At 46.7% G+C, this 18,979-nt stretch overlaps 5 protein-coding genes across 5 annotated transcripts; 3 read left to right on the plus strand and 2 right to left on the minus strand.

The window, feature by feature from the left end:
* Window positions 1-2,539: 2,539 nt before the first annotated feature.
* On the minus strand, window positions 2,540-4,000 carry EDB93DRAFT_1256828 (uncharacterized protein; the record flags this gene model as incomplete). The annotated part of the gene is made up of 2 exons (XM_041454010.1): window positions 2,540-3,612; window positions 3,742-4,000. The coding sequence occupies 2 exons, from the start codon at window positions 3,998-4,000 to the stop codon at window positions 2,540-2,542; spliced, it is 1,332 nt and encodes a 443-aa protein (XP_041301185.1).
* A 3,552-nt stretch (window positions 4,001-7,552) lies between these two features.
* EDB93DRAFT_1269722 (uncharacterized protein) lies at window positions 7,553-9,336 on the plus strand (the record flags this gene model as incomplete). The annotated part of the gene is made up of 9 exons (XM_041454301.1): window positions 7,553-7,685; window positions 7,751-7,896; window positions 7,960-8,019; window positions 8,077-8,160; window positions 8,230-8,448; window positions 8,498-8,548; window positions 8,605-8,800; window positions 8,850-9,026; window positions 9,077-9,336. 9 exons carry the CDS (start codon window positions 7,553-7,555, stop codon window positions 9,334-9,336), a joined length of 1,326 nt encoding a protein of 441 aa, XP_041301186.1.
* Window positions 9,337-11,336: 2,000 nt separating this feature from the next.
* EDB93DRAFT_1185720 (uncharacterized protein) lies at window positions 11,337-11,898 on the plus strand. Its single transcript, XM_041450798.1, has 2 exons — window positions 11,337-11,808; window positions 11,869-11,898. The coding sequence occupies exon 1, from the start codon at window positions 11,483-11,485 to the stop codon at window positions 11,789-11,791; it is 309 nt and encodes a 102-aa protein (XP_041301187.1). The 5' UTR covers window positions 11,337-11,482; the 3' UTR covers window positions 11,792-11,808; window positions 11,869-11,898.
* Window positions 11,899-14,011: 2,113 nt separating this feature from the next.
* On the minus strand, window positions 14,012-15,156 carry EDB93DRAFT_1269737 (uncharacterized protein). The gene is made up of 3 exons (XM_041454302.1): window positions 14,743-15,156; window positions 14,642-14,691; window positions 14,012-14,581 (listed from the first exon to the last, which is right to left on the minus strand). Exons 1-3 carry the CDS (start codon window positions 15,098-15,100, stop codon window positions 14,057-14,059), a joined length of 933 nt encoding a protein of 310 aa, XP_041301188.1. The 5' UTR covers window positions 15,101-15,156; the 3' UTR covers window positions 14,012-14,056.
* A 1,158-nt stretch (window positions 15,157-16,314) lies between these two features.
* Window positions 16,315-18,855, plus strand: EDB93DRAFT_1256835 (uncharacterized protein; the record flags this gene model as incomplete). The annotated part of the gene is made up of 9 exons (XM_041454011.1): window positions 16,315-16,411; window positions 16,474-17,481; window positions 17,532-17,696; window positions 17,751-17,872; window positions 17,931-18,001; window positions 18,052-18,082; window positions 18,133-18,439; window positions 18,495-18,700; window positions 18,751-18,855. 9 exons carry the CDS (start codon window positions 16,315-16,317, stop codon window positions 18,853-18,855), a joined length of 2,112 nt encoding a protein of 703 aa, XP_041301189.1.
* Between the last annotated feature and the right edge of the window lie 124 nt (window positions 18,856-18,979).

Here is an 18,979-nt window from a genome sequence, read left to right on the forward strand (position 1 = left end):
CACTATCAGAGTACCATATGTCAAATTACAGCCACGTACATAGGTCGACAAGTAGGTACTGTCCAGCATAGGGCATCGCCCCACCGGACAAAAAACAAGAAGTAAAAAAAATACCCTAGGTTCGAATAACGAAGCAACGAAATGAGAAATTGGGATGAGAGACGGGTAACCATTACAGACGACAAGTCAGCTTGATGTTATTAACATGTTATTAACTATCACGTGACCCAGAAATCGAAAATTTCGCCCCACTCGGTGTCCATGCCTTCTAGATCAGCATCGTCCTCCGCAGAATCGTCTTGAGTGTTGACACTTGATGAATTCTTATCTTTTCTGCAGAATGGTTATTCTACACAAATGATAAGAATCGTTAAGTATGAGCCTGATCGTCATCCTATACTGTTTCCCCATCCCCAGGATATCATTCGACAACCCCCTCGGAAGATAAATTGCACATAACCTCGCACAAAAAATGCGTTTCGCCTTCCTCGCCGTTGTTGTTGCTTTGAAAGTATCTTCGGCAGCCTGTATCTAGGGATTATTGTAAGGACATTGGTCAAGAGACTACAAGAGTACTATCTGGATAGCAACTGTTGCAGTTCGCATTGTGCCATTGTGAGTATGGACATGTCGTTTTGCAACCAGGATTCAACCACACGACTCACCTCCGCGACTCAGTAAGAATATTGATACTAAATATTCATTCAGAACGCATATAAACAACCTCCTTCAGCGTTACAAGAGAGACCTATGCGCGTCGTGGCCTCTTGCCCGGCACACAACTTCAGACACGTAGCGCCGCTAATCATTTAACATTGTGTCTCTTTCTCCCTTGGGCAGAGCTTGTAGTTGAAGCCATGGGTCGCCCACTGGTCTGTTCAGCAAGTTTTTAATCTACGCATTCGAAGCCAATTATGGAGCTGTACGAATTGTTCTCTGCTGCGATCTAGCATGAATTGCTGTGTCGACCCGGATTCTGAAACGCATTCATGAAGATGAGGCTATCATTAGTACGTCGACGCTTCACCGTCCATCGAGGACTACGTCCCTGCACCAGCCGTCTGACGAAGCGTAGAAACAGGGTTTCAAACTATTTTGAAGCAATGTCCGTTTTTGCTGGCAATGCTGTTCCCGTCATCAATCAGGTACGCCATCATGTTATAGATTTCTTATCGTGGGCGATAATCATTTATGCTCCGTAGTTGCATCGTTTGGTGCTCTAGCCATCAGAATCGCTCCTCTTCCACAGGCATTCTTAGAGAACCCTTGAGGCTTCTACATGCTACAAGGTTTCATTTCCGCGCGCATTCCCTCGTATTGCAGTGATAGACGCGCATAGTGTAAGGTTCTTTTATTCCCTTTATATCGTTTCACGAAGTCAACGACTCACACGTTGCTCTGATTTTGCATCTATGAACTTACATTCAGGTCATCCGAGCAATAACTACCTGTATAACCCCTGGATAATACTCGGGGCCGGCCCATGAGGCATAGGGATGGATCTTGGTCCTTCCATACCGATCGGAACCCTTGAGGTATGAGAGTGAAAAGTTAATTGGACGATTATATTATTTCATCGTTCGACTCTGCCGAATGGTGTTGCTTAGGGCTTGCAGTCAGCGCAACAAATATTGCCTCGAGGCTGGTACTTATAATGGCATGTCGTTTTATATGAATGGACCTTTTCTCACTACTTCGCTATATACTGATTCTGATCGTCACTGAGTGCTATTCACAACGGGGAAAGGCAACTCGTTGAGAAATTTGACTCGAGAAACTCGCACATCTAACGAAGCAACAGCTCGTGGAGGCTCGGTACGTGGCTTATGAGGATCGCTTAGTCCATTTCACACCAAGCACTGACATCGATATTGCGACTTGTCTATCTGACACGAGAGCACCATGAAAAGATGCATGAATGAATGATGGGAACTGTGAGGCGTGAAAAGCCGCCGGCCGGAAGGGAGGAAAGCATCGAGCAAAGGCAAGCGAACGGGGGATGAAATTGAGGCAGTGCGAAGAGTATGAAACTAAAATGAGAGGTTCCAGCAAGAGTCATCAGTGAATTCATGAGACCTTGATATTGTAGCCGTGCGAACTGTAGAAGTATATAATTTTGCTCCTGCAAAATTTAAATATGATCATTTATACTGTTAAAATTTTGATTCGTAGATACATAGTGTAAGGTTTGTTTTTGCATAATTTGTTTTGTGGTCTCCCACGTTGCTCTGATTCTGCATCTGTTTCGTCATCTATGTTCTGGACCACGAAGGTTCAAGGTGTTGGTTTAATAAATATTTTATTCAAAACCGCGGGAGATAACAAATATTGATCAACAGAATGCGCAAGAAACTAATAGGTTTTTTGGGAAAGAAGCCCCTTTTGGGCTTGTTCGACCGAAACATGACTTTAGACCCTAGAGAAGGAAAACAGGGCAAGTATGAGCAAAGTTTCCCAAAATTTTTAGGAGCCCAACGACGCAGCTAGCGAATGCTTGTCCCCAAAAAGGAAGGAGTGATGCAACAACTTACAAGGATGATCAACGCACTGCAGGAAGTGCATAACAAGTAAAAGGCTCAAGAACAGGTGATTCTTGAAGGTATGGTGCCATAATAATGGCATGTTGATGAAGATATCCCACAAAAGCATCGCCTTTCCATCGCCCAATGGACTTTACAGTCTCGAAAGGCACCCTGCGCAGTAGATACTCTAATGTACCCCCAATATGCAATCTGTGCCTGGTCAAGGACTCCATCCCAAGTTGCGTTGCTGCACGATCCAGACAATTCAAAAAGGCAGAGTGAGTCAAAGGGCAAAGGCCTTTTTGGTGGTGCCAACTAAACAATGCAGCAGAAGGAGAGGGGGTATTGACAAACAAGTGATTGGATAGTGCATGGTGAGGGTCGACATCTCCAGACTGAGGTGCAAAGTAAACGTCTTCACCCATAGTTGACATTTTGGTTTGTGGTAGGTGGAGCACTGTGACCTTCAGCCCATGACAATCCTCATCAAAACAGATGTCAGAAGGCTTCACATGAAGCGCAGAATTGAAGGAAGTCAGAGAATGTGAGGTAAATTCTCCAAGACGAGTGAGACAAAAGAACGATGTGACCAGACATCCATATACTGCGGCATCGAGGGGAGCAGATAGATCCATTGTGGAACAAATGGCGCGAAGAGTTGCAACCGTGAATGGACAACATTTAGGACGTGTGGATTTTGCAGGAGCAAAACGAGCACCTCCTTCCAATGCTGAGGCCACTTGAGCAGGATCTGCTAACCAAACGAGACTGTGGAGCAGGTGCCAAGCACGCACCCCATAATAATAGTTATCGAGAGTCTTCCCAGAATACATGCCTGCACAGCTGGCAATAAAGGCTAAAATCAGAAGGGAAGAGGCAGGACCACGCTGCTCTTCGGGAATCCCTTGCACATCACAGAAAACATGAAAAACCAGTAATCCCAAACCATATGTTTCCTTAGTCCCACTAGCCAACAAGTGACCAATGACAGTTAAGATACGGTTTAAGTCACCTTCGGACAGGGGAATATGCGCTCCAGAGTGGTCATATGGCACACGGCCCTGCAACGGCCGCCATAGTTGCAGTCGGTCTTTCGCAAGGCAATGAGGTCACAGAGATGATGGCAAGGGTATGAGCGAAGGATGGTATGGGCAAGGAGAAGTGTGAGCCACTAAAGTCAGCAAAACAGGTCCTGCAGAGCAAAAGCATGAGACCTCACTCATTCCAGCTGTCTCAGAAATGCCACAACTCCTCTCTGTAGATCTGGTGGGTTGACCGGTCATGTAGTGCATGAGGACAGTAGTTGCAGGAGACATCGTGGGAGACATGACCATCAATGCCATGGGAGGAATCAGTGGAGACATCAAGGAGGAAGGAGGAGAGTTCATGAGGAAGAACAATGGGGGGAAGGAGTAGAGCTGAGGAGGGGAACTGCCCATGAGAGGGACCATCTGCAGGATTGCTTGCGCTGGTGACATAAGAGATGTGGAAGGATGTCCCAGACCCAAGCGGCTTGAGCAATGAGAGGACTTGATAAAACACGCTGTTGGTTGCCCAATTTTGGCTCCGCCCATTCTTCCATCCATTGATGACTCCTTGGTTGTCGCAGTAAATATGGAAATGTCAACCAGAGGAGGGGATGCCAAGACAGAGGATGCAGTGGACAAGCAACTCAAATCCAACAGCCTCGGCCCACCCAATATCTTTTGCACCATTGAGGGTTTGCCATCCTGGCAATAGCGACCATGCACACCAAAACCCATTGATAACAACTGTGAGTCCAACACCTGAGCTGGCATCCGAATAGGCATGGGCATCGATGATGTGGAATGGATGGGGAATGAGGCAATGAAGGGATAGATTGGAGAGTTGGGCAGTCCACCAGGTGAGGTCATTGTGGAGGTGTTTGACAGAGTGATATGGCACAAAAGGACGCGAACTGGAGATGCTAAGCATGGCCTCCAATGACGTGAGGTAGGCTCGACCAGTGGGAACAATGAGGCAGGCATGCAATAACTTGCCATAGAGTTGTTGGACCTCCAGAAGGACATGAGTGGGATGTGCGCACCATGCGTCAATGGCTGCAAGGTACTTGAGCCTTTTTGCATCAGCAAGTGCCACGGTGAGACATGCGAGGCTCCACAGGAGCCCAATAAACAAAACTTCGCAACCAAATGGAGTATCTTTTGTCGGCTCCCAAGGAATGCCAAGCTCGGATGAGGCCTGGTCAATATCACTAATGGTACAAGAAAATTCCCCATCCTCACCCCATCTTGTCGAAGTGCGAGAGAAATCCACAATGGGAAACCTGCAGTCTTCCGCAAAGACCTCAAAGGACCCATCCTCAAAAGTGTCCCCTTCAAACCATAATTGACCACCTGTTTGATGGACCTTGCGCGTAGACAAAGTATTGAATAAAGAAAGACAATAACGGTTGTAACTAGGGAGATAGTGAGACTTGATGTGGAAGAATAAATGGTTGTCCACCCATTTGATGAGTGGTCCCAAACCCGCCGCTCGCAAAAGATCTGCACCAGCATCAGCAATATAACCATATGCCCCCGCTGATGGTCCCATCCCAAAAGATGTACAAGTGTCCACACAGTATGAATCTTCATCAACACGCACCACTGCAGCAGGCCATTGCGACGGCAGCAAAGGAATTGTTCAATGGGCTTCAGCCACATCTCGAGTTGCAGCTTGTGAACCTGGAGGTAAGTGACGAATGATTGAGCAAACAGTGTTGAACATCCCCCAAGTACATGGAAAGTCATCAGAGTCCACTGCAGAATTAATAGAAGGCTCGGGACAGTGCAGAGAAGGCAAGTAGGGGAATGAAAATTTTTGAATGACCCGAAATTTACCAGGTTTGCCTGGTTTGGGTATGATGGAGACTGGGGACGTCTGAAAAACTCCCAAAAGCGAAGACAAATGAGAACTGGTGAAAGGACCAATGTAACGACCAGTGTGGAGTTCGCGTTGTATGATATGCTCAAAGGCATCACAATATTGGTGAAGAGAGGTGTGATTGGGAGGTGACTGAGAGACGGTAATACAAGGGAGATGTAAGTCAAAGCCATGACGAAAACCATCCGGGATTTTGGAGTACTGGTCCAGCAGACCATTGGTGGCAAGCAAACGCTCCCAAGCAACAACATTATATGGACACACCGGATGTAAGCATCTGTTTTCAAGGGCACAACTGGGCTCCATGAGAGGCAGAAAGACATCCAGAACACAAGTGTCTGTCATTGTGAGCACGCGTTGTACAGCTTCGTCCCCTCTGCCAATCGACACAGAGGGGCTGGTTGGTGCCTCATACAAGCAACTGCTTGTTGACCTGCTTGCTGACAGCAGGATGGGAATTGTCGCAGATCCATTCAGCAGGACAGTCAATGAAGGAGTGATTGTTTCGCCCAAGACATACAGTGCACACAGCAGGTGGATGTGGTCCATGTGCGCCGCTGGAAAAACCCGAGGAGGCAGCAATGTGAGGAGTCTTGCTGTGAGCCAACGGTGACAAGGAATGACCTCTGTCTGCAGGAAAGGCCCGACAATCACTGGATGCTGTACCAGACAAAATACAGCCTTTCCTTGCACAGTTGGAAAGAGGGGAATCCACAGACACCTTAGGCTGTAAAGCTTGTTGGCGCTAAAAGGCAAGGCATGTGAGCAATGCTAACATTCACACGAAGACAAAACACAGAACGCAGAAGGCACAACGCAGAAGGCACATTGCAAGAACGCAACACAGAAGGCAACTCCATAATGCAAGACACAAAAGGCATAATGCAGAACGTAAAAGACACAAGTCGACGCAGAACCCCAAAAGCGAAAGTAGACAAACCTTTGAGTCAAATTCATGATCCATTCGGTCTCGATCCGGATGATAAAGGTGATCATAGGTTTTGTCTCACCATCAAGGATGGCAAGGTTCCAAGCATCAGAAGGGGTATGGCAATGTGCCATGCACGACATTGTTCTTCAGCATACATGAGAAGAGCTCATTGTTCGAGCTCATTGTCAGAAGTCCAATAGTTGTGTAACATAAGTGCGCCAAAGAAGTTGGCTAACATGAGAACACGTGAATTATCCCATCCGTGCTGTTCAAGCGAGGCGATGAAATGAGGAATCACGCAAGAGAAATTGAGGGGAGAGAAGATGATCTGCAATAACCCCGGCAGCAGGACGAGCGACACTGGCGGCAATCCAAGAGGTAGACCCACCCAAGGCAGTAGTAGGCACCATGCTGTCATCATCAGTAGCAAGAAAATTGAGTTTTGCATTGGCGAGACCCTTGTTGGTCCAATAGTACAACTCTACGAATTGAACTTTGTCGAGTTTGCATAGGGCAAAATCAGAGACGAGAACTGCCTCTGCAGCACGTTTCGGATGAGGACGGTCGGGAATGATAATGTGGTGGAGCTGATTCTTCTTCCGATCTTCTTCTGCAGTGGTGGCCTCCTGTAAAGCATGTGCAATAAGACATTGTGCGTTGGCTTCATCAACGAGGTGTTGCTGGTCAGCAGCCGCTAAGGCATCCTCATCCAACTGACGCTGCCACTGAGCTTTCAGTGTGGCATTGGTGGCGACCCATATGGTCTGGAGCATAACCGCAGCCTGTCCATCATCAGTAGTAGGGTTTAGGAGAGGCGTGCGGCTAGCTTGAAAACTTATGGATGTGAAATCCGGACAGTGTTCTAAGTTAGGGTCAGAGACTAATCTGTTCATAACAAGAAGACACCGTTGTTTTGAGAAAAGATAGATTGAGAGTGAGGATAGTTGATAAGTGAAGATTTTTGCCTAGTTGCTGGTAGCAAGGAAGAGAAAGGGTGGTCTTAACCTTACTCAGTCCCTACATAGATGTCGTTTTGTGCACGTGCTTGTGCCTCATACTTATATAAAACATGAACAATGAGCCCAGGTGACTAGCTTGTCTACAATCTCACAATGAACATCAATTTGCATTCAGTTCATTCGAGCAACAACTGACGGAATAAACCTTGGATAACATCCTCAGGCCTCAGGGCATGACCGATGAGATGATATCTTGGTTCAATCAGAACACATTGGAGTACGAGCTAGTGAAATCAGATGCATCTAATGTGACGATTATTGGACGATTTAATCCTTTCTTCATTCTATTCTTAGGGCTTGCCACAAGTAGGCAGTGCAACAAATATCATTGCCTCGAGGCTGTACTAATGATGACCTGTTGTTTTATATAGATGGTGTAGGACCTTCTCTCACTTCTCCACTAAATACTGATTCTGATTGTCAACTGCCATTCGCAATGAGGAAAAAAGGCAACCCATCGAGCATTTCAGCTCAAGAAACCCAGACATCTAACGAAGCAACAGCCAGTGGAGGCTCGGTATGTGCCTTACGAGGATCGTTTAGTCCACTTCACACTGACATTGACACATCCTTCGTCTAGCACCAACCCTGTGGCGTTCATCAGTTGCTGAAGACAGTGAAGGACACCTTGAGAGTGCTGGTGAGTCCATGAGCATGCATAATGAGTATCATGGAATCCGACTAATATTGCAACAAGTGCTCAAAGGATTCCCTTAACTGCAGCTCTGTTCCCCCGGATGTGGATCATCAACATGCTTCATCAACCCCAAATATCATTGAGGTAAGTTCTCCTCGATATTGCCCTTCAGTCTGTGTTTTTTTCTAAATTTTGATGGTCGTACTGGTTCAGGTTGCTTCATCTGGCATAGAAGTGGAAGATGATACCCAATCAGCACTTCAGGATGCTCAACAAGCTGCAGGGCACATACATTCACTTTCGGGATGTGTGATAACCGTGATGTCTGCTGCTCAAGACACACAAGCGGATCTCACTGCTGCTGATGGTTTCCAGGACACATATCTCAAACCCCTCAAAATATTCGATGATATTATAGGAAAGATTGTGAATGTATGTAAGCCCTGTTCTTGAATGGAACCAGATTAACCCCATTCCCCAGCTACATCCATACACAAAAATGGCATTGGGTGTGCTGTCCTGTGCAGCCAAAGTATGTTTTCTTTCTATCTTTTCCTATCTTACACTGCTCATCAATCATTTATGCAGATTATTATAGCTCAAGCGGATCGCGACGTAGCAGTACTCGAACTTCTCAAGAAGTTGGGTGAAGTTTACAGCTTCATAACACAAGATGAGATGCTTGGCCAAATTTCGTCGATGCACGCTATCCTTGGAAAGATTTCTCAGCAGGCTCGTGAATGTGCACATTTTATTAGTAATTATTCCAAGATTAGCAGTTTTTGTGAGTGTTACATGCTGTTGCACTCTGTATTGTCTCAAGCTTCTACCAGGGAAGAGACTCAAAAAAAACGTCATCTCGGAAACAACAGATACAATCGCAAAGTACAATGACATGTTGGATAGACTCATGCAAAACTTCCATGACCAGGTTGCTCGCGATGTAGCCATACACATTCATGAGATAGGCACACACATCCAAGACATAGCTATACATGTCCACCGCACCGGTAAGGGTTTGGAGCTCATCGTAACTTGACATATATTAAACCCTTTTCAGAGGAAATATTGGACCTCAGCGGAGTGACTTATGCAGATGGCGCGGGTTTGAATACCAGGAAACAATGCCTTCAAGGGACGTGCACGGAAATTCTTTCCCAGATCACGGAATGGGTCAACAGCACTGGGGACGACATTCCATGCATGCTGTGGCTATCTGGCCCTGCAGGCAAGGGCAAGTTGGCTATTGCTCACACCATCGCTAAATGGTTCGAAGACGTGGGTGGACTCGGTTCATGTTACGCTTTTGACCACCAGTGAGAAGCAGATCGTCGCCATGAAAAGATCTTTTCCACCATTGCATGAGACCTGGCTGACCGTGATCCGGAGATGAGGTGGGCTTTAGCAGATACAGTTCAAGCCGTGAGTTCGCTCAAGAAGACAGCCAATATCATCCAACAATGGCAGAAGCTTCTTATTGAACCATTGGGGAAGTCATCTGGGTCGACTGGGGAACCCATCGTGATCATGATTGATGCACTGGACGAGAGCAGTGTAGCAGAGACATGGAGAGACCTCTAGCAGGCAAACATCCAAACACCGCCGTTCCCAAAATCACAGACCTCCCACACAACTTCTGTTTCATCGTCACCTCTCGCCTGCTTGGTGACATCAAAGATGAGTTCTACAGTGTTCAGCATATCAAACACATGTCCATGGACAATATTCCAACAGCACTCGCAAAGCACGACATCCATGCTTACGTATCCAAGGAGTTGGAAGGGCTGACTTTCCAGGACAGACAGTTTGCAGTCCTCGCTGAGAAAGCTGATGGACTTTTTGAGTGGGTGCTTCTTGCCTGTGGGTACATCAGAGGATGCCATGTGGGGCTATCTCCAATTGATTGCTACGACACTGTGGTGTCACCCGATCCTTCTGAAAAAAGTGTGCTGTTGCACGCCATGTATCACCTCATTTTAAGGGATATCATGCCCAGGGATACAACCGCCGATGTCCAACCTTCACAGAAATCTTGTTTGAAGATGCTAGGGAGATTCCACTCAGTGATGGGACAAATATTAGGCACAGCTGAACCCCTTTCTTTAGCTTCCCTGAACACCATGAGGCACCATTTTCCAATGCGAGAGGATGTTTTCAACGTGGAGCTTGTGGTAAAATGCATGGGATCCCTACTCAGCGGCACCACCGACCCAGATTCCCCAATTCGACCCCTTCATGCATCCTTCCACAATTTCTTGATGGACCAACCATCCAGCGAAGAGTTTTTTGTTGACCTGTCAAAGGCACAACATGACCTTGCATTCGCATCACTTCGAGTAATGAAAAATGACCTTCGCTTTAATATCTGCAATTTAAAGTTGTCGTATCTGTCGAATTGCAAAGATGCCAGGCTGCAAGATTGGGTCCAAACATGCATTTCCCCACATCTGTCATATTCCTCTCAATTTTGGATTTCTCACATATGTGCCATGGTCTTCGATGAGGAGCTCGCAAAAGAAGTGAAATTATTTTTCGACCACGAGCAACTGTTTTTCTGGCTTGAGTTACTTGCGCTGATGAATGCGCTCAGCAGTGCAGTTCCTACCCTTGCACTCATTGGACAGTGGCTAAAGGTGAGTACATTGCTACTGAGTGCCAGCTAAAGCGCTCACGTACAACCACAGGGTCATTCTGAATTCAAGGAAGTCTCATTGACTGCAATAGATGTTACAGAGGTTCATTCAAGTCTTCAGGCGGTATCATTTTACACAGCACACCACATTTGCATGTCTCAGCCCTCCCATTCTTGCCTGCCAACTCTCCGCTATCAAGAGAGCTTTCAGGACGATTTCCGAATATTCTTTGTGTAGTATCTGGATGTGATATAAAGTGGCCGGTTGTTCAGAACATGCTGAGGGGGCATGCTTCTATTGTTACCTTGGTCTCGTTCTTGCCGGACGGCACTCGCATCGTCAGTGGTTCAAGGGATGAGACTGTTCGGCTGTGGGATGCAGGGATGGGAAAGCCGGTCAGTGAGCCCTTGTGGGGGCACACTTCAACAGTTACCTCGGTCTTGTTCTCACCAGACGGCATTTGCATTGTCACTGGTTCTTCAGATCTGACTGTTCAGCTGTGGGATGCAGGGATGGGAAAGCCAGTCGGTGAGCCCTTGCTGGGGCACACACAAGGAGTTACCTTGGTCTCGTTCTCGCTGAACAGCACTCGCATTGTCACTGGTTCTTGGGATCAGACTGCTCGGCTGTGGAATGCAGGGATGGGAAAGCCAGTCGGTGAGCCCTTGCGGGGGCACACTTCAAGAGTTACCTCGGTCTCGTTCTTGCCGGACAGCACTCGCATTGTCACTAGTTCTTGGGATCAGACTGTTCGGCTGTGGGATGCAGTGATCAAGCAGCCATCCCAACAGTGCGCCATACCAGATCCTTCAGCATTCTCAGATGAACATCGCATGATCAATGTCACCACTACCACGAAATCGCACACTGGGAACAATCACTTCATTTCCTTCTCATCTAACCCCATCCATGTGCTGCGCAACACTTCCGAGTTGATGGAGGAAGCATCCCATGACAACCGCAGTCCAACCGTTTTTTTCCTGGATTGTGACAGTGAATGGGTGGTAGGGCCTGAACATAGGCTGTTATTCTGGGTACCACCCGCTTCTCGGCACACATTTTATACTCCCGCAACCAAATTAGTGATACCCAGAGGGGGTCCTGAGCTTGATTTGAGCCGCATGGCACATGGACAACACTAGCAAAAGTGCCAAGAGGGGTGAGTCTCTTCAGCTCCTTTCAAGTCCTTGCATTTACTAAAATCAAACACTTGTAGATGTTAGTACCGATGATGCTCGCAGCAATAAATCCACTCTGATAAAATGTACATGTGACCGAGTGTACGGTGAATTATTATCTCATATTCTATTCTATATCCACTATCTAGTCTGAGTTCAGGGTTGTCCGAGTCATCAACTCATTGAAGAGCTCACTGTATGATTCTCATGATGTGCTGATATATGAGTGTGACAGCACATAATGACAGACAAGGCATGATGATCCCTTCAGAGATGCTGTTGCGCGTGCACAATGGATTATGTTCAAGTGTACATATTCATCGACGCTTCCTCATAGTGGACTGAGAATCTGAATAGAGAGATATCGTGTTTGTGAGCATATGCGGTCGTTGACATTTCCATCTCATCTAGCATATCCAAAGTGAGCTAACGATCTGAAGACCAGGATGTGATGAAATATGTGGTTGAATCATTATGTACATTATATAGTACAGTTTGGGACAGGCAAAATCGACAACTTTCATAGTGGACAAAGGAATTTTTTTGGCACAAAACAGCCTTCAGATATCGATTCTATGGGTTGAAAGACGTTTGAAAATGCCTTGAACTGAATTTTCCCACATGTTTTTTGGGTACAGCCAAATTTTTGGGGTAAATTTTTATTTGATAGACACTGGGAGCGCAAAAATAATAGTATGAATCTTAGTTAAGGACAGCCATAATTGAATCCATGGCAGTGTGAGACACCGAGCGGTGTTGTTTCTGCTTTCACACTGCCCAAGCTGCAGCTTCCCCAGTCAAACCCTTTTGGTAGGCACTCATAAAACGCCACGAGTGATTGATGAAACGATGAAAGACCTCTAACAGGCAAGCATCAAGAAAATGCTCGGCTGCTTTCTTGGCTTCACCAAAACTGTTCTTTGGTGTTTCTCGGTATCGATACTTGCACCAGCCCCAGTACTACCAACAAACTCAGCATATGAATCTACTTTTGACAGGCCACTCACCATTTCAATGGGATTCAACTCGCAATGGAACTTTGGTAAAAAGATACATAGGTGGCCTGTCTTCTTGATCATGGTCTCGAGCATTGACTCCTGGTTTGCAAAGTCGTCTTGCTGTGAAAGAAGACGAGCCATGCAACAACCCTTGCTCTCGAAAGGACAGACAGGTGAACATTTAGCTTTCAACCAGTTTGACATCAAATCCTCGCTCGGCAAGGACAGAGTGGAGACCTTTGGGGGTGCTGTCTTCATTTGTCATTTTCTGGACTTTGCCACGGACAGAAATATTGGAGTTGTTCATTGGTATCACCGTGTCGCGCTGCTTTCGTTGTTTGCCTCGATCTGATTTGTTCATTTCAAATGCTTTCAGTGAATCGGGAGGGAGGGAGGCATGAGCTGGTGACTGATCAAATACAAAAAGTGCCTGGCAGTCTGGGTGTGCGAGCGTGAATATATCAATTGCATTTTTGACCTGCTCAAGGAACTGGGCACTGTCCCACCAAGGATCACCATTTGACCCTGGATAGATAATTTTGCATGCATCTCAAACCAATTCACCGTCTTGACCTTGTAGAATAAGTCAGCCATCTTCTTCGTTGATGAAATCAGAAACATGGATTAGTCATCCTCAACCTTTCTTGCAAAGGGGCTGTTCACTAGACTGCAACCTTTGATTCAACATTGTAAGTTAATATGAGTATTCGAGCTGATGGGGTGTACATTACCATGCAGTATTGGATTGATCATTGGCATGAAAACAACATTCATCATGAAACTGTGCAATAATCCTTTTTTCTCCAGGCTTTAGATGTGGTTCAACCTTTTTCAACTCAGGCCCTTCATACTGAACCATCCGGGCCTCATACTGTGCCATCAGAGGTAAGAAGACCTCTCTGTGGTACTTCACTACATCGTCCCTCTCATGACTGTCCATGTACACCCCTTTTCGGACCATTGTGCACCTCCACCCAAGCTTGAGAAGCCAGTGTCGAGCTGTGTGCACACTAAGTGGCTGCTTTGGGTGAATGCCAAGGTCTGGAAAAATTGCCGAAGTGAGGGCATGCTGCAGCTTCTTTGGAGTGATGCTGCCAACCTTCTGTGCAGTCAACCAAGATTGGGTGCGTGCCTGTACAGCTTCATCATGAAGCCAAGAGTGGGCATTAGCCTTGCCACCTCACTTCTCCATGGACAGCTATGCAAATATCTGGTAATGCTGAACAAGTGCTCACACTTTCCATGCGAAGTGAATTCCTTCGCCTTCATGCCATTGCCAAGCAATCTCAATGCTAGCTTGTATCCATGAGCATCCCTTGATGCATAGAGTTGCAAAATTTGAGAGTATGGTGAGTTTATTGATGTGCGCCAGTGATAAGCTCTTGCTGTTCTTCTTTAGGTCTGATTTGATGTTTTCGCGCATCTTGCTCCAATCATGAAATTTCATTATGACCCCTCTTGCTGAAAGCATCAGCTCGTCTTCCCAAGTTTCATCATCAACATCTTCCACCTCCTCAGCTGCTGACTCATCCAAGTCCATAATCTCTGTGGGCTCCGGTTCATCTGATGATGCCTGATCCAATAGAACAGATGCCAAGCGGGTACGTGGGATCGTTGATGAACTTGAATACTGCTGCCATTCTGGTTGCAGCATGGATAATGTTGTTTGGCGTACTGGCACAGCCACCATGGGCAACACATGTCTGGCTATGTTTGCTGGTCCTGCCATTGCATCTCGGTCAGGTGCCAGGGTTGACTTGTTGAAAAACCTTGTTAGTTGAGGTTGGTTTCACAAGTTCTTCTTGTGCCTTCGAACAGTTCTCTCTGATTGACTTGTAAAGGAATTGGCATAAGTCCTGGGTCTCGCTGCTGGAAAGGTAAGCAAGACTTTCTTTGAATTGTAACTAGTTAACTCACCCGTCTTTGATTTTGCATGAATTTCCACCTTCTTTTGGAGACGTTCTGGGAGCCAGTCTGGGTCTTGGAGCTTGTTGTCCATCTCTGACATTACAGCCAACAACCATTCATCATTGAGTTCTTCCCACTCATCCTGGTCATCCATGTCTGATCCTGTCTCCAAGTCTGATGTGTCAAGCTCGGCAAAATCTGTTTTCAAACTATCGAAGAATAAGTGCAGAGGGGGCTCTTCGTCAACATATTCTTCGGGACTTGGTGCACAGAACCTGGGCTTCAAGGCATTGACTTGGACTTCGTGTTCAGAATTGTCTTGGTTCAACAACTGAGTATTTCGCCTGGGTCTTTTCGAGTGTGCCATGAGCAGACTAAGATGGGTGAGTAGTGCAACTTTATTAATTTTTTTGGGGACCAAACTCTAGATATTCCTCATTTTTGACCCCAGGGTCAGACTCAGGCTTGAAAATGGAGTCGATTGCACTATTTTTCGAGATTTTAGGCACTAGTTTGAGGTACCGGCCAAATTTTGGGGTCTGAGTGACCACAACATCGTGATTGGCAGCTTGAATCGTACTTTGTACATCTGTAAATAGTCTAATTATGCTTAGCATGTCGTTATACAGGTGTTTCAGAAGGCTGTGGAAAGGTTAACCATACTTGTCGATTTTGCTTGTCCCCAACTGTAGATTCACATGTAATTGCGATATCCACGACGAAGGCGATGAGAATGAAAATACCACGAAAACGATGCGTGTAAGGATAATGTGAGAGCGAACGGATGGCGAAGTTGAGGAAATAAGATTAGTAGGAACCAAAATGAAAGGTTCTGGCCTGATGACATTGAGTGGAGGGTGATGTTGGATGCAGGTGCACCGTGGTGTCACAATGGACGTCCTTAATCAGTGAGGTCTTCAACAGTCGGTTTCTGGAGACTCAAGAGAGCCTAAAGAGTGCTATTAAGCTGCATTGAACTCGTAATAAATGAGTGGTGATATTTGAATCTTTGCATGAGGCTAGGGGAAGCAGACTGTGGCTCACGAGGAGTGGAGAAGACGTTCAAGTTCATCATACAGTTACTGCGGGTGTCTCCAATACATACAGGCCCGGAGTCCTTGGTCGCAAATCGTAGTTGTTGGGCGGTGCATATAGTCGATTTTCGTCGCCCGCTTTATCCTCAGGTTCTCCTATGCAAAAACACAGGAGAGTTTGGTGCAGCAATGTCCTCATGTTCGCTCCAGATATGTGTTGATGTGGGAGTGATCGTTTCTGGAGGAGATAATATGGGAACTTGATGTCTGCGAAGTTTGACGCATCGTATTTTGGGAGGAACTGACGACGTTGAGGAGTAAGAGGGTGCAGTGGCGACGTAGAAAGGGTCCACGAGGTTGATTGTGAGTGTATCGCGTTCGGTGGGTGCTACGAGAATAGTTGAAATTAGGGATGTTAGCAAAGCATTTTGGGTTATTAGTGTAGTTGATACGCTTGAAAGATGATAGCATAGAGTGTCCTAGTGCTCTATAGTCAGTTTCCTTTGGTAAGGACACAGGCTGCCGTGGAACCTACTAGTAGTTCATGATGACTTTAACAGGTGGTCGAGCCTTTGCTTTTGCTGGCATCAGACAGCCTTGTGACTCGAAAGCTAGAATGCGATTTGGCGATGCGATGAACAAAAGTCACACGGACATGTGAATTCGAAGCCGCAATTGCAAGCGACCAAAGGTGTTTGAATCTTAGTGTTGTGGGCAGAATGGCAGAGTTCTGCCAACGACTTTGGCAATACCGTATCACTGTTGACGCTTGCTCGGCGTTCCCTCCACGTCCAAGGCCGGATCACCAATAGCGCGCAGGCGGACAAATTGAACACTGAAACCTCGTATGTCTTGGAGAGCTGTGCGATCGAGAACCATCGCCGTGAGGTCGCTTTTGCTGTTGCTACCGGATATGATGCATGGTGGAGGCTATTGGACATCACCCTTACCAAGTGCTTCCAGCGTCTGCCGCACGACAGGCGCGAAAATATGCTCTTTGACTTATTGCACGTTTTACCCACTGCAATTCGTTCCTCTGACATCCAGGAACCTACCGCAGTTCTGCTCTCGGAAGCAGTATTGTCTTGCATCACGAAGCTGCGCGAAGATCGACGTCATCAAGTTATGCTACAATCTGCCGGCGGGGACACTGACGCAGGCTCTTTGCCTGCAGAGAGACTGTTTGCGCTTCTTCGCAGCATCCTTGACTGCATCCTGGATAACAACCGTTCCGAGTTGGTCCGTGGCAACCTATACGCTTCTTTGATCAATTACTTCCACCTTATTGGAGGGAGTGACCAGAGGCCTTCGGGAGAAACGTCATTGGAGACGTTCGGGAAGCACTCGATGTCGATGTCAATGTCCCTCTCCATTCTCTCCTCGCGCGATGATTTATCCCTAAATGATTCTCGATCCATGCGCGGATCGCCAAGGCCTGCGACAAATGCATCTGCGCTAGAGCTTGGTACGCTGGGTGCGTTAAAAAGCGTGCTCGAGAGACTGGTCACGATCATATCCCAGGACGCAATTGATGGCACTGAAGTTTGGAAGACTGTCGCTTTCATGCTGTTGGACTCCCTCGCTCAGCTGTGCCGCTCGGATAAGTCCCGCATGTTTCTTACGTCTTTGGTTCGCTACGGGATTTTGTCGAACTTTGTCCAAGGGCTGAAGGAAGCGGAGCCGCAAATACAGTACGTGCTCAAACCAGATCCAGGTGCGTGCGCAGTCAAATTGTATCGCGAGGAAACTGAAGTGATAACGTAGACGATCTAAATCCTCTATATGTTTACGAGTCAAAGATGTCCTTCTTGATACGGATGGCACAAACGAGGCTGGGTGCGGAATGGTTACTTGAAGCTCGAATTTTCCCGGTCCTGAGTCAATGCGAGTTCTTGGATACGAGACCAGAAGCTGATCAGTCGTTTATGGGTGTGTGGGTTTTCTCACTCAGAGGGTTCTATGTTCTAAGTTTGTTTTGTGAAGACCAAGACTCTTTCTTGCCTTCGGCGATTCAGCGATACCACCAGCTATTCATGCCGGCACTTCAGCTCGTTGCTGCGATGTTGACGACGCTAGGAGTTCAGCATGCTACTGCGAGCAGCCAGGTGCGACTGATTCCAGACTTTTATTAGTGGATGCGCATTGACTTTGACTTGGCATCAGGCATTTGACTTATTAAGCCATCGAGAAACTATCATCATTCTTCTCAAAAATGATTCTGAAGAGATTGGCTTGTCGATCGTATAGGAAATCCACCTCGTAGTGTCGCTTAGCAGAATTCAAGCCTCCTGACGCTCGTTCCAAAACTTGAGCTGGTAAGCCACCGTTCATATGTAGGCTCTACCACTTATGATTTATGTTCTAGATGTCAACGAATTCTGGGTTCAGTGGTATTCATGGTGCTGTGTTAGGCCTTGCTGCGCGGTGCCTGGGAAACAGAAGCTGGAGTCAAGCGGTCAAACCTCAGACGGACGCTGAGGTTTTGCGAGCTAGCCTTTTTGCATCCGAGCATGGATCGACTACTCAATTTGATCCGAGTTTGAGGCGCCAAGAACGGTTGCTACTCAAGGCTCTCGTGGAGTATCTAGACATCGCGCAGAAGAGGTCATTGATATTCAGAGAGTACGAGAGGTTCAGGAACGAGGCTCAAGATGAAGTTAAAAACATGCTCGGTGAGAATTGTCTTGGAACGCTGTCGCTGAGTGATATTAACTAGTGCATATACAGGTACTACTGAGATGGTATCACTATTGCTGTGGCGCCATCTCGTGAGCTATGTGGAGTGTGACTTGTTGAGCAGCGAAATCTCGGCGCCAACTATAAATATGAAGAGCATCCTCAGGCTTCTTCCACCTCCGGACTTTGATTCGTTCAAGGCCAACGCTGGTAAACGATTGATTGGTGCTCTCGCGAGGTTGTCAACATTGGATCTAGTACGTTCGTTAGCTTGAGCTAGCCTGACTTTTGATGATGTGCCCGACAGACGGTAGATACGCTGGGAAGTGAGTGGCAATCATACCAAGGATATATTGAGATTATGTCACGGAGGTTGAGGGATACGGTTTGGTTGCATGAGGCTCTCGAATAGATGGTTCGTCGTCGTCGTCGTTTGTTGTTTCCAAAAGTACCGCACTGCGCTTATGATGGATTGATCGACGTCGTTGGAATGAATAATGAGCAAGCACTAGATCTAGATATCGTGTGTGAGGATA

The sequence above is a fragment of the Suillus bovinus genome, assembly GCF_016758785.1.
Source record: "Suillus bovinus strain UH-Sbo-P2 chromosome Unknown EDB93scaffold_140, whole genome shotgun sequence".
NCBI classification, from domain to species: domain Eukaryota; kingdom Fungi; phylum Basidiomycota; class Agaricomycetes; order Boletales; family Suillaceae; genus Suillus; species Suillus bovinus.